General features: G+C 36.6%; 1 protein-coding gene across 2 annotated transcripts in view; it reads left to right on the top strand.

The window, feature by feature from the left end:
• Positions 1–12,791, top strand: part of NUP133 (nucleoporin 133) — a 29,949-nt gene extending 17,158 nt beyond the window's left edge. For both annotated transcript variants that reach the window (XM_048298152.1, XM_048298151.1), the window contains exons 19-26: positions 1,062–1,195; positions 2,815–2,973; positions 4,347–4,482; positions 6,276–6,394; positions 7,866–7,946; positions 8,984–9,048; positions 11,349–11,437; positions 12,434–12,791. In XM_048298152.1, coding sequence (XP_048154109.1) covers positions 1,062–1,195; positions 2,815–2,973; positions 4,347–4,482; positions 6,276–6,394; positions 7,866–7,946; positions 8,984–9,048; positions 11,349–11,437; positions 12,434–12,570 — 920 coding nt within the window. In that variant the 3' untranslated portion in view covers positions 12,571–12,791. The remainder of the gene's footprint in view (positions 1–1,061; positions 1,196–2,814; positions 2,974–4,346; positions 4,483–6,275; positions 6,395–7,865; positions 7,947–8,983; positions 9,049–11,348; positions 11,438–12,433) is intronic.
• The last annotated feature ends 1,162 nt before the right edge of the window (positions 12,792–13,953 follow it).

The raw sequence follows: 13,953 nt of genomic DNA, 5'->3' as shown, positions 1-13,953 counted from the left end.
TGCTTTCAGAGTACAAGTGACTGGTTTTATGATTTAATGAGATAATTACAAAATAAAAGCAGATCACAAGTTTGCATCCAGGACTGCACTCCATGTGCATACCTCTTATTAGGCATGTGGCTGCTTGAATTTTTTTTTTTCTACTAACTTGTTACATTTTCCTGGCAGGATTTTACCTTGTTCTAAAAGTAGCCTGCAAATGGATTTCTAGATGTTTACATTGTTGCGAGTTGAGATGAACTTACATGCCTCAAAAGCTTGTTTAGTATTTATCAGGGAATAGTTACTTTTCAATATCGATTATTTAATAATTGTACCCAATGTGGTCAAGTCTTCAATGAGTAAGTGACCGAAAAGCTCTCTTTTAAAATGGAAATAATTTGGTGTAAATGCATTTTAGTAACTTTGGAAAGTTTAGGTTTTTTTACTAAAGCAAATGATATAAATAGAACAATCTATTGATAATTTTTGAGCATTCTTAAAAAAAGTTTCATAAATTATCATTGTTCATTTTCCTGACATTCATGGGCTGTGTTAGCTTATGAATACATTTTATATCATATGTTCAATCTAAGGTTCATAATTCCTTACAAACAAAACTGAGTCTTTTGTCAACTCTTACATATTTAACTGAACGAAAAGAAAGATTCTAAGTAGTATCTTTTTAATACAAGCCAAATTGTCTTTATTTGTCCTGTTCTTTTTCAAAAGCCTTTGGCTGCTATGTTTTTGCTTTGGGTATTTAAGTGGCTGTTATTATAGATGTTAAGTCATGGGTGGAATTCCCTCCCCCAGTGCAAATAGCAGATGATACTAACTTTCAGAAGAAAAAGAAGACTTGGTGCCATTTAGTATTCCCTTCTTCCCTCTTGTGCTGTGGGACAGAGGTGGTAGGTCAGTGTGCTTGCATGTTGCACAGGAGATGTGTGCAGTGGGGGAATATTCCTTTGGGAACGTGTAAGTATCTCCTCGATGGCAACATTTGAAACTTGTTTTCATTTTTCTGGTCTCAGAGGAAGATGAACTTGTTTGATGAAACTTCTTTTTTCTTGGTTACTTAGTGTCCCTGGGACAATACCAGTTGGCAGCTGCTTTAGCAGAGAAGTACTGTGACTTTGATATCCTGGTGCAGATGTGTGAGCAGACAGACAACCAGGCCAGATTACAGCGCTACATGACTCAGTTTGCAGATCAGGCAAGTCCTATTTCCTTTAGATAGTGTTTGAAATAAGTTTGCACCGGAAATGTTGCAAAATGTATTATTTTTTTCTGGGGCTTTTCCCCCTTTTTTTTTAATACGTATGTATTTGCATATACATACAGGGGTAATATGGAAAATCAAAGTCGATATTCACTGTAAAATATTCAATGGAGTATTTTCGTTGGGAGTGCAAAGCTAGCCAGCAGAAATAAGGGTACTACCTGTATGGGCAGTGGCTTTTCATGGGACCTTTTTAGTGTCCCAGCTCACTCTTAACATTTTTCAGCATTTTGGGACTTCTTCAGTAAGGTGCTGTTGTCAGTACACTGTTGTTTTATTAAACTAACGTAATATAAATCGGAGGATAATTTCCAAAAGAGATTAAACTATTAAATGTATAAATAGAAAAGTAATTAATGTATAAATAGAAAAGTAGTTACAAAGAGTAGGAAGGTAGGGCTGTTGCTTTGGGGTTTTTTGCATTGTCCTGCTACATATTTGTTGGACAATTTTTCCACTGTCTGTTAAAATCTAGTGTAAAAACTTCTAAGTGTGCTGAAATACTAGAAAGCTTAAGGAAAAGGTAGTAGAGATTACTTGACGTGTGGGACTGGAACAAAAAGTTCTTAATTTGAGAGTTGGTGAGATGAATTTGTTTAGCTTTCCACAGCTGTTGGGGAAAGAGAAATCCTGCAGTCTACATGTTTCCTAGTAAAGAGAGTATATAAAAGTTGTTATAATAACAAAAAACAGAAGTATCAGTAATAGAAATTATAGCAAGCTGTTTAAATAGTACGTCTTAAATACTCAGCCTGTCAAAGGGCATAAATTACCTCTTTTTTAACACTTCACATGCTTTATTTTAAAGGGGAAATGTGAGACTTCCTGAAAAGAAGATACTGTGGCAAATGTACAGCTGAATAGATAAGTCTAATGGATAGACTATCAGACTGATGGCCTCTTCAGACTTCATTTTTTAAATTGTTCATGGAATTAAAATTTAACATTACTCTAATATTGTCCTGAAAAGACTAAATTAAATCTCGAACAGAAATCCTGATGAGTTATTTCACATGGAAGTTTTTGAGGATAAAATAGGGTGCTTTTTCTTGTAAAAAAAAGTTTGTTTAAACAATGCCTGGAAGAAGTAAGGTTGCAGGTTAAGTTGTAGGTAGGAGGGAATGTTTCAAAAACGGTGACAGCGGAAATAAACTTATTTATGAAAGGACATAGTAAGCATGGAGTTTCAAGGCGGGCAAAGGAACTGGTATGAAATTGAGACTAGAAGAATTGTGATTGATGTGATTCCTGTTCTTGTGTATTAATGTGAAGAATCTGCTTTTGGCGCTTCCATCGCTTTAATTGAAGGATTCTGTGTTTATCAGCATCTGTTGCAGAGACTGCATGAATGCTTTAAACACTTTCAATCAGGGCTCTTACTGGGTTTTTTATCAACAGTGTATTTTGTGGTGTGTGTGTGTGTGTCTGGATTTATCAAGCAGCTTCTTACTATTTTCTTACCAATTGTATTTTATAAAGCACTTTGTCTTAGGAGACAAACCAGATACTGAAATGTAACTTTTAAAATTTGTTCATATTCCTGTTATCTACAGAACTTTTCAGATTTCCTGTTTCGCTGGTATCTAGAAAAAGGAAAGCGAGGAAAACTGTTATCTCAGCCTATTGCTCAGCATGGACAGCTGGCCAGTTTCTTGCAAGCACATGAACATCTGAGCTGGTTACATGACATCAATAGCCAGGATTTGCAAAAGGTAGGGTTTCTTAAATACAGCCAAATGGAAATACCACATGTTGAACAGGTCAAGTATGTATTCAAGCAGATAACTTACCTAGTTATGACTCTTCCCCATCAAAAGACAGCTTATCCAGGTGAGTTAGGGGAAAGATGCCAGATAATTAATGGAGTACCGAAAGTCTCCCTTCAGGCACCATCTATTATCTAAGCCACTGTACCATGTAATGGAAATCAGGGCTGCTTTTCATCCATAGTTGGTGGCTAGTACTTTTTACTGAGGAAGTTTGGTTTGGCTACATGATCACTACTTCAATGGAATTGGGGATTTATAGTGAATATCAACAGCACTGAAATACTGTCCAGTGAGGGAAAAACTGAAACTTCTATTTCAAGACTAACATCTTAAAGCTAAAGAATTTGGAGGTATCGTGAAAGTAGAAAAGCTATTGATAATTTTAATCACTTACATTCATAGTTTAAAGTATTTTTTTATAGCAAGTGTGCATGGGGGTAGATTAATGTGACATTGTTTTTAAACATGATCATTTGTTGCCTTCTGGGCTTTCCAGTTACATCCCCTCTTCTTGCTGGTCAGTCTTTCCATCCTTCTGCATTTCTTTTAACAGTTAAAATTGTTTAAAATCAAAAATGGCTTCCTTCAATCCACATGCACATCTGTTAAGCATGCAAACCATGGGAACATTTATCCTACTGCAAATTCTAGGTTCATAATGCCATATCTCTCTTAAACAAAAAAGCCCCACCCACCAACCCCAACCAAAACAAACAAAATCCACTCTGAGAATATTGTAATATTCCATTTGTGTCAATTGAAGTTTTCTTAGCAAAGCACTTCGAAGAGGGGAAAAAGGGTTCTAAAATACACAGTTAATTCAGTTTAGATAGTTTATTTCTGAGGAAGTTCTCAGAAGCTGTGCCTTTGTCTGATAAACAAATTCTTGCCTCTGTGTTGGGTTACTGCAGCAGTTATACACAATTTTTTTTTTCAAATTCCCGAATTAACAGGTAAATCAACCTGCATGCAAAAGTGTTCTGTCAAAACATATTTGCCTGGATTTTATGGCAAAGTATTGAATTAGATCCCAAAGATACAATGTGTGAAGTTGCAATTTATCATTTGAAAGAAAGGTAGGGGATTTTTTATTAGTACTGAAAAGATTTTTTTTTTTTTTAATATATTGTTGGAAGAGAGGGCTATGTCTTTTCCTGAAGAGTGTAATGCAGGGTTTTATTGTGCAAACTGGACAACCTTTAAAGAGAAGGGTTACAGTGTTACAAACAATAAATAGCTGTGAGACTTCTGTTCAGATAAAACTCTTGTCTGTTAACCTTCCAATCCCAATTTATAAAACTGATTTCTAATTTTAGGCTCACAGAACATTGCAGACTTTAGCAAATATGGAGACACGATATTTTGCAAAGAAGAAAACACTTCTTGGCTTGAGCAAATTAGCTGCACTAGCCTCTGACTTCTCAGAAGACATCCTACAAGAGAAAATAGAAGGTAAGAAATAAGAATAGGGCAAAGTGAAGAAAAGACTAATTAAATTACTGAATTAGAATCCCATTAATTTTGCAGATAGCTGATTTTTTTATGTTGAGAGCACTTAGTGTGGTATGGATAAATGGGCTGATGGTTTTGCTCATTTTAGGAAGCCACAAGGAAGACAGCATGAGGCAGTAAGCTCAGTATTCACTTTCACATGTGAGTTAGGATTACGAAATTTGTACCTTTCCACTTGTTCTACTAACGTGTGAAATATTGGCATAAATAACAAGCTGCACTTGTACTTTGAGAAGTGAAAGTTGTAAACCATTCACACTGAATGTATTTTAATGAATCTGCATTTTATATTTCAGATGCAAGGTAAAAATTACTTAATTTCTTAGAGCTTATTTATAGAATGGCTTTCAGTTTTGAATTCTTCTCAGGTCCTGAGGCTCTTAGGCTGTACATGGAAATCCAGTAACCGTGTTGTAATGTAATTACAAATATATACAGGTGTGATCAAGATGTGCTTTCTCAGGGTTTTGCTCTCTGTATCTAGAAAGGTTACCATGACAGTGTTTCATTGTGCTCTATCCGAAATGATGTGAACAGGAAAAGTACAAATATCTGTCCTGCTTCATTACCAAATGCAATGGTTCCACTGCTCTGCCATTCGTATGCCTTTGGAAAATACTGTTAGTGCAGCACATGTGCTGTGAGTGTGAGAAAAAGCAATTCTGCACTACTGGTTAAAGGATTCTGGCCACCAGGGGGAAGCTTTGGAATATTGACTCAGGGTTGCTGCTCAAGCTTACTTCTGTTTATCTGCGTATTTATCCATCTAGGTAATGAATAGTTCTTAAATGCTGTTGAAAAAGCCTGGTAATGGTTATGTTACCTAAGTAAGCTTTACAAATTATTTTTAGCTCATAATAATAATGTATTATCTATCTTCTAGGTTGTAAAACACTGCATGAAATCTTGAAGTTTAAATTTAGTTTTTTATCACTGTGAAAATGCCTATGCTGATGTGAAGAATCTCACCTTTAAATAAGAAAATTTAAAAATGAAAAATGAGAAAACCAAAGCTTTATTTAAATGGACTAGAGGATTCTCAAAATTTGCTCTGGACTTTATTCTGCTACACATTTCTGTGTGGCACATGGTGCAGTGTTTAAAACTTAATTTCTTTGTGTATCACTTTCCTATTGATAAAGAAAGGCTAATTATTTCTGCCACATTTTGCTTATTCCTCCAAACAGATAAAATGCTCCATAGAATTATTTTCCCTATTCTACCATGCAGTGGAAGTTGGTGGGAAGGGCAGGGTTCATACAGTGTGGTTGATGTTTATTCCATTTTGAATGTCTCAGACTAGCAAGTTTCTGATCCTAAAGCAGATCATACTGGCAAGTATAAAACTGTTGAAAACTGAACAGTTCATGAGATGGAACAAGTCCATGGCACAGCTCCTTGAAGTTGCAACCAGCTTACTTTCCTGCGCAGTGCAACAGCTTCCATCCAATCCTGTGTATTAATTTTGAAGTTTTGGGGCAAAATTGGAGTTATCCATTTTTTATTACGCTGGGAACATGAGTGAAAAGTAAGAACTAATTCACTAGGATGGCGGTATTGAAGTGGAAGTATTTCTGTGCTTTGGGAACGTGGATGAGAGTCCAAATGGAATGCTTCATAACAAACGCTTGTAGGCTTGAATAATGTTGTGACTTGACAGTTACTGTTGTGCCACAAAATTTATTATTACATTTTAATAACATGAAACATTCATTTCCTTAAATGACTACAAGAAATATCAGAGCAGGAGCGCTTTTTGTTACATCAGGAGACACTTCCCGAACAACTCCTGGCAGAGAAGCAGTTGAACCTCAACGATATGCCAGTGTTGTCTGCATCTCAGCTTATTGATGTAAGTGCTTTGTGTTTTCTTCATTACACAGGTAAACTTCCAGGATGTTTTCTGCCTCTTTGTGGTAAAATAAATGAGGAGGTCACAGCTGCCTTTATCCCTTATATGACTTGCTAAGCACCTAAAGATCTGATGTATGAATTAGTTCAACTTTGCTTAGTTCTACCAGCACCAAACATCAGAATGATGGGTTTAGTGCTAGTTTTTTCTGTTGTGACTGTGTGCTTTGGAGTGCTGCTACGAGAAAAAGCAAATCAGATCAGTGCCAGAAGTTGATTTATTGGTCTAAACCAGTTTTTGGATGTGAGAACAGTTTTTACCTTCCTTTACATTCTCAGTAGGGCAGAACTTGGAAGGCAGAATGAACAAACAATTCTATCTTAGTGGAGAAGGATGCTGCAAGATAGAAAAAGGAAGAACTAGAAACAGGAAGAGGCTTTTGGTCACCTGTTGCAAAGAGGCACTGGAAGTCTTTCTACTTTTGTCTTCTTTTACAAAAATCCAACCTGTAATGAAACAAAAATGTGAACTGTTCCAGTACAGGGATAAGTAACAATGCTGATTCCTTTTTCTCACTCCTTTCTGGTGGTAGCCAGGAACCAGTAACCTTACTGATTTTGCCTTGTTTGCCACATATTTTTACCATCCAGTGATGCACACAAAAAATACTCCCATGAATAACAGCAATACATTGTAAAAGAAGTCAGTCCTGTCTGGGTGTCAGTTTTGTAGCTCCGTATTTTTCTGTAATCCTGTGGAAAATCAAAAGCTGACATGTAAACTAGCATGCTAAAACTGTGCTTATAGCAGACTGTGAAATCCTTACCTGCGTCTTTTAAGTAAGGCTGGCTGTGGGATTAGGGAAGGGTAGGAAGTGTCAGTCAGGGCTTGGCAAGTGCTGGTGCCACAACAGTTTTCTTTCTGAATTCTCTTTTATTGTCAAACCAGCGTTCATACTTGCTCCTTGCAATGCAAGAATGAAACTCAGAAAGTGTAAATTAAAAGAGTGTTAATGCTAATTTTCCTTTGAAGTACTAATTTATAATTGGGGGATATGAAATACTGAGGGGGAACTTGTTTTTAAGAGGTGAAAGGCAGCACATGTGCTGAAGTACTGCTTTGAGCTTAATTACCGAAATAATTTGGAGAGCTTATTTGTGGAGCTGAGCTCTGGCTACAGTAGTCCAGGAATGTTACAGCCTTAAATGGCACTTAAATTTGAAACCCAGCAGCCTTGTATCCAGTATCATTTGCCCACAGACCATTGTCACATAGGTGGAATGCTGCTCTAAAACCTGAAGTATATTCCTTACTATAAAAATACTAGCAGTTGAATCAAGACATATTTTCATGAGCAGGTCATGTAAGCAGAAAATACGTGGTGGTCTTCCCACAGTGGGTTGTCCCTGATACCAGTTATGTTAGTTTGCAGGCTAAAAATAATTCTCCATGTTAATCTCTGATTTCATAGATGTTTATATGTGATGAGAACAGAAGAGCCAATGAATATGACTTCAAGAAGGCACTTGATCTGCTAGAATATATTGATGAGGTAAGAAAACTTTTTGAAGGATTTCTAACCTGGAGACTTTTTTATTATTATTTAAGCTAGGATGGTGCATCTCTAGTTAATGAACATATTAGCTTAGTGTATGGTAATTAAAGCAACCCCTGATGTGTTTTTTCAGTTTGTTTTTAAGTCACTGGAGGCTTAATGCCAAATGTGGTTTAGATAATTTAAGAAAAATTACACTCTTCATCTTCACTTCCCATTTATAGTCTAGAGTTTCTTTTTTAGAGCCTTGCTTCCCTACAGGCTGTCTCCAAACAGGACAAAGATCAGCTGTTTTTAGAAGCTTAGTTCTTGTGTCTTCCCTCTTGGCAGTTTCACTGATGGTCATGAGGTAATGTGGGATAGTCACCACTTTTTAACATGTAAATAGCTTTGAACCACAGATTTGCCATCTACTTTTTTTCCAACTGTATTTTTTTTCATCTAAATTAAATAAATGCTACTCTAAACCCATGAGATGTAGAATTTTTTTCCCCACAGATATTAAAGCTTCTAACAACTTGTGTAGAACCATTCAGCACAAATTGGAGGTGGTAGTTTCTGTGCAATGAAGAAACTGCCCTTTTGAAATCAAATGTGTATCTTTGAAGATATTTACTAATATCTTCATAAAACATATCTTAATGTGGACACTAATGCATGTTAGTTAGCTTGGCCATAACGAAAAAAGAACTTTAACTTCAGTCATCATTTAGCACATGGTAAAATAAAATTTGCTTAGAATACAATGTTGTACAAATTGGTATTTTAAAATGTGTCCTTTTGTGTTAGTTGGTCTTCAGCAGTTGAGTGGTGATGTATTGTAGAAAGTCTGTATCCATGATTTCAATGGAAACAGTGTTTGATGTTTCAACAGTCCAATCAGATCACCTATTAAAACAGCGTATGTTAAAAATTATGTTTGGTGATTGAAGAATCTGATTTATTGGTGCAGTCTGTGTGACAGAGTGATTATTTCTTTGTAGAAAACCCAAAAATTTTAGTTTGTCTGTCTTTTCTCTTTATATGAATTGAAGGAAGAAGAAGTCGATGTAAATGATCTTAAACTTAAAATTCTCTGTAAGGCTCTCCAAAGAGATGGGTAAGTACAAATATAAGTTATTGTGACACAGCTTTTCCAGAATTATATTTTTGTGTACTATTCTCTAATTCACCAAAAAGATTTAATTTCATAGGATAAGGTTAGTAAAGTATAATGTATCTGATCAAAACATATATTCTTATTTGTAAAGTGAAACCCCAGCAAAAAAAAAAATCTGCAGTACTTTGTTGGTTTATCTCACTGGCAACCTACTATGCAGTCCTGGCACCTGACACAGAAATGAACCCATGCAGCTTTTGTTCTTGAACCCTATCTTGAGGTAAAAGAAGTGACCAATCCTGAACCTTTTTTTTTTTTTTTGTCCTTTGAATCATCTCAAATAGAAGCTTTTTATTAGAAGTAACATAGGCATAGGTGACTCCTGCAAGCTTTTATTTCACTTGGGTTTTGCCATTGAACCACACTGGCAATTTCACGACCTTTTTGAGTTAAAGCTGCATTCTAGGCTGTGAGAGATAAAAGCCTAAATAGTGCTTAGAAGAGCCACTCTTACGGATGTTCAAAACCCAGTACAGGCAGAATCCAGTTGGTCACAAGAATCTTCTCATCATGCAGTGATACTGTTCTCTCCCAGGTTAAATAGCTCAAATGGCATTTCCTCGCTTTCCTTTCTAACTTTCAGGAGTCTTCTGCCTTTCCTAACTCCTATCTATGTTCCAGGAGGGACCTAAGGAAGAAAAGATGAGGAGAGAACACATTCCAAATGCACTGTGCCATTTGTGATTAAAATGGAAATTAGCAGCATTTGGATTCACACTTACGCATAGGATAGATTCCAAAGGACCGTGGTGTCTAGGAAATAAATTCCTAATTGCATGACTAAGTTATGTGCACATATAACACAAATAACAAGCAGAAAGAGGTTCACACTATTCCAGAACTCCTACATGACACCAGTCCAGTTATTGGTTTATGACCTATCTACCCTGGACAAGCACAGGGTTTTGAATGTAGCACAGTTCAAACACGTATAATGCTGACAAGATTTGGGCCACCCTGGCAGCTAACCAGGTGCAATTTGAGATGCAGACTTTACACCGAATAGTGTGTAGAAAACTTGATGTCCCAGCTGAGCTCACAAAGGCTTACAGAGAGGTAGTGTTAACTTTCATCTGTGTGCAAAAGTAAGCATTCGACATGTTACAGTACCTGCTTTTAAGGATGGCCTGTGGTTTCTAGCTTGAGGGCTACAGATGGTGGTAAGGCTCTTGGGTAGGATGGAGAGCCTTGCTGAGTGTGCGCCTGGTGTTCTGCTCATGTCCTCACTGTCCTCCTCTGTGCCCAAGAGGAGGAAATCTCCCTGCCCTCCCTCCTTTCCTCACATGCTTCCTAACAGAATTAAAGATGTAATTCTAGACATTTAGGAGCTGAAGAGACATCCAGGGTAAAACCAGTGAAGTACAGAGGATTTGTCAGTAATAGCTTCTGGATCCAGGTCCAGATCTGTTACAAGCATGTCCCACTGGCCCATGGTAGTTTAGGGAGTGATATGAGAACCAGTGTTGTCTGACAGCTTAGCACATGGAACAGGAAATTTTAACAACTGAAAGGTTAGAACCACAGCAAAACAAGTTAGGTTGGTGTTGACTTAAAACTGGTACATATAAAGCTCCGCAAGGATGGGAAATTGTCATTTAAAACAATCTTCCTCTTAGAAAAATCTGGGATTTTTTTGTATCACAGGTGAGACTGGCATTCAGTCTTCACGTTTAATCACAAAGGAGACAAACGATTTGTTTTGGGACTGTGTGTGCTGTCACAGGCCTGCAACTTAGATTCTGCGGATTTTTTCCTCCTTTCTTTTCTCAATGTTTGATTTTTGTTTTATTTTGATTTTTTTTCACGTTAGAGAATTGCTTCTCTTGCTTTATTCTGCCAAGAAAATAAATCTACACGTTCTTCACCTCAGTTGTAAAATATAATTACTGAGAATAGGTAGTTATCTCAATGGATAATACTTCTATTTTATCAAAGAAATAATGTTGTTTGGTTGGGGTTTTTAATGGTTTAGAAGATGGGAAACATTTCTGTTCTCCTAACTAGACTACATTATAGTAGTGCAATTTCATTCCAGTTTTACTCTTGTAATAAAGACTAATTAACACAAGGTAGAAAAAACCTTTTGCTTTGAGCTATAACCAAGCACATAATGTTTCCATGTGGACATGTGTTAATCGCCTTTGATAATCTATCAAATTTTCCTGTGTTTTTATTTCTTGTTAGTTTTCGTAGTATTTTGTCTGTGCAATTCTCTCCCCAAATTATTCTTTGACTTTCAGATGGTCCTGTTCAGATGGTAGAGATGATCCAATTGAAGCATCTAAAGATAGTATATTTGTGAAAATACTACAAAAGCTATTGAAAGAAGGTAAAGTGGACTTAAATATAATTGAATGTCTTGAAATCGTTGTTTCAAAAGCTGTTTAAGATCAACATTAGCATGTAAAAGTAGCATTAATAAATTCTCAGAGTAATAAAAAATTCATTCCACTAGACAGTTAATATCATATGGAGCTAATTTTATCTCTGTAAACTGTTCAGGGGGGTAAGCGATGAGCAGATTTCTTGGTTATAATCTTAGTATTCTAAAGTTCTTTGCTCAGTAGGGCACTCAGCAGGTTTTCAGCAGTTGCTTACTGTGCAGTAAAGTAGGTCTTCTGGAGGTAAATATGTATCTTCTGTAAGATCCAGGATAATAAATAATTGACTATCACTCAGAAGAACTTAATCCGTTTTAGCCAAAATTTTTTTTTCCTTTTGTTTTCCGTTTCCAAAAGTTTAAAAAAAAAACCAAAACACCTCCCATTTTCTACTTAAAGCTGACTGTAGGAAGTTATGGCTGTGAAAGTTACAGCTGGAGGAGGGAGGGAGAGGAGGGAAGCAACTGAGAGTCAAAGCCTGTTTTAAATATTACTGCATAGAAACTTTTCCCAGAACAGAGAAGGCTTCACGTGAAAAATACAAGAATTAAGTTCTTCAGGACAGTTCCAGTTCTGTGTTCAATCCTGTCGATTTCCTTGCATTTGTAAGACTTGCACACCCTACCCTGAACTGTTGCAACTGATACATAGTTATTGTATAACTGAGGTTTCTCTCCTCTTTCCTTTCTTTTATTTATTATTATTTTTATTTAGGTAAAGTTTGGATTTTAGGTTTAATTATTAAATTACTGAACTCTGGGTAAAGAAGAAAATTAACTCTGTTTTACAGGCTACTTGAGCTTTGTTGTATTTCTTGACATGTATAACAGAATCAGAGCTTCCCAAATCGTCTGAGGCAGGCACAGGTGTTTACTCAAAAATGATATTAACTGCTCATGCAAAGTGCATTTATCAGTGTTGTAATAAATGGGTTTGTGTTGTAGGAGTTCAGCTGAGTGAGTATTTACCAGAGGTGAAGGACTTGCTTCAAGCAAACGAACTCGGCAACTTGAAATACAATGCTTACTTTGAATTTGTGCTAAAAGCAAACTATGAACTCTATGTTCAGGGACAAGCATGATTCTCACCAGGGTTTTTTAATACTTTTTCTAAAGAACTGTTGAATTCATGTGTACTTTTTAATGTTTTGTTTGGTTTTTTACTAAAACTTCGTGATAAAGTCTGTATGAGTAATGTACTTGGTCCTAAGTGTATAGACATTGATGCTTTCATCAGGGGAGGCAGAGTTGTGTTTTCAGGCAACATAAAAATAAAGTTTTCGTTTTCTGTGCCTTTCATAAACTTGCTGGTTTTTTCTGTATCTTGATTAGCACGTGTCCTGTCTGAGACTGGGATACACAGACACACAGGGTGAAATGCAGGGACCCACTGCAGAAGGTGGGAAACTTGTGTTGTCACCACTGGGGCTGTGATTTCAGTTCAGAGAAAACACCAAACACATTCATGCGAAGTGACTGCGTACATTACTTAAGAAACAACTGGTTATTCTATCAGATAACTCCACTGTTTCTTTGTACAACACTTTTTGCTGAAAAAAACTGGGTAATTTCAGTTTTGCCTTAAAGGTTACTTGCACAAAAAGGATAACTAACTTGTCACTGATCACTCAGCTTGTCTGTGACAGAAAGAAATAAAGTACAGCTCTCATTTGAAGTCTTCTGGTCCAGTCGATATACCGTTCTTTCAGTTCACATCTGTAAGATTAAACTTTTCCCAAAAATTTTAGTATTGTATCCATTTAACTTCCCTTTAAGCTATTTCTAGCATACATGTAAAATGGGATTAGCAGCTCCCCATGCAGTCATTGACAGCAACTGCTTGTGCCTAGGCTCAGAAGAAACCTCGAAAGCAGTTATGAAAGTGTGGGAGTACAGCATGATCTTCCTTACTTCCATGCCTTGGTTTTTACTGGTAGGCACTACTAATTTCCATTTATCCTTTTTAGCCCCAGTTAGTTCTCTGACATGGGAATAAAAAAATAAAAAAATTCCATTTCTCAATTATTCTGATTGACAGCAGAATTTAGTCTTTTGATTAAAAAAAAGCCTTTCAGTTGCAATCTGATGTGTTGCACCTTTCTTTTGCATGTCGCTGAAGAGACAGAAACTGACTGGAGAGCAACTTGCATGCCCTTATGTTTTACTTGTCTGGCTCCATGCCTGCTGCAATAACTTGATCTAACAGCTGAGAAGGTCAGAAGTTAAACTGGTTGAAGAGAATCCAGTTTCTAGTTTTAAAAGCACAGCTCCCCTCCCGTGGCTTCCCCTCCTCCCTGTACTAATACAGTAAGCTGGGCTGAGAGTCTGAACATGTTTGGAAGAATACATTTATCTAGAGAGGTTCAAACTAATATGGGAAAGAAATGCACTAGCAGTCATCTTCTAAGATTGTTCTAAGCAGCGAACTTTGCTCTTCTGCAGTCTTGCATGGCTGGGAAGTGTGA

Source organism: Corvus hawaiiensis, chromosome 3 (genome assembly GCF_020740725.1).
Source record: "Corvus hawaiiensis isolate bCorHaw1 chromosome 3, bCorHaw1.pri.cur, whole genome shotgun sequence".
NCBI classification, from domain to species: Eukaryota; Metazoa; Chordata; class Aves; order Passeriformes; family Corvidae; genus Corvus; species Corvus hawaiiensis.
This window is presented reverse-complemented; position numbering and strand designations above follow the sequence as displayed.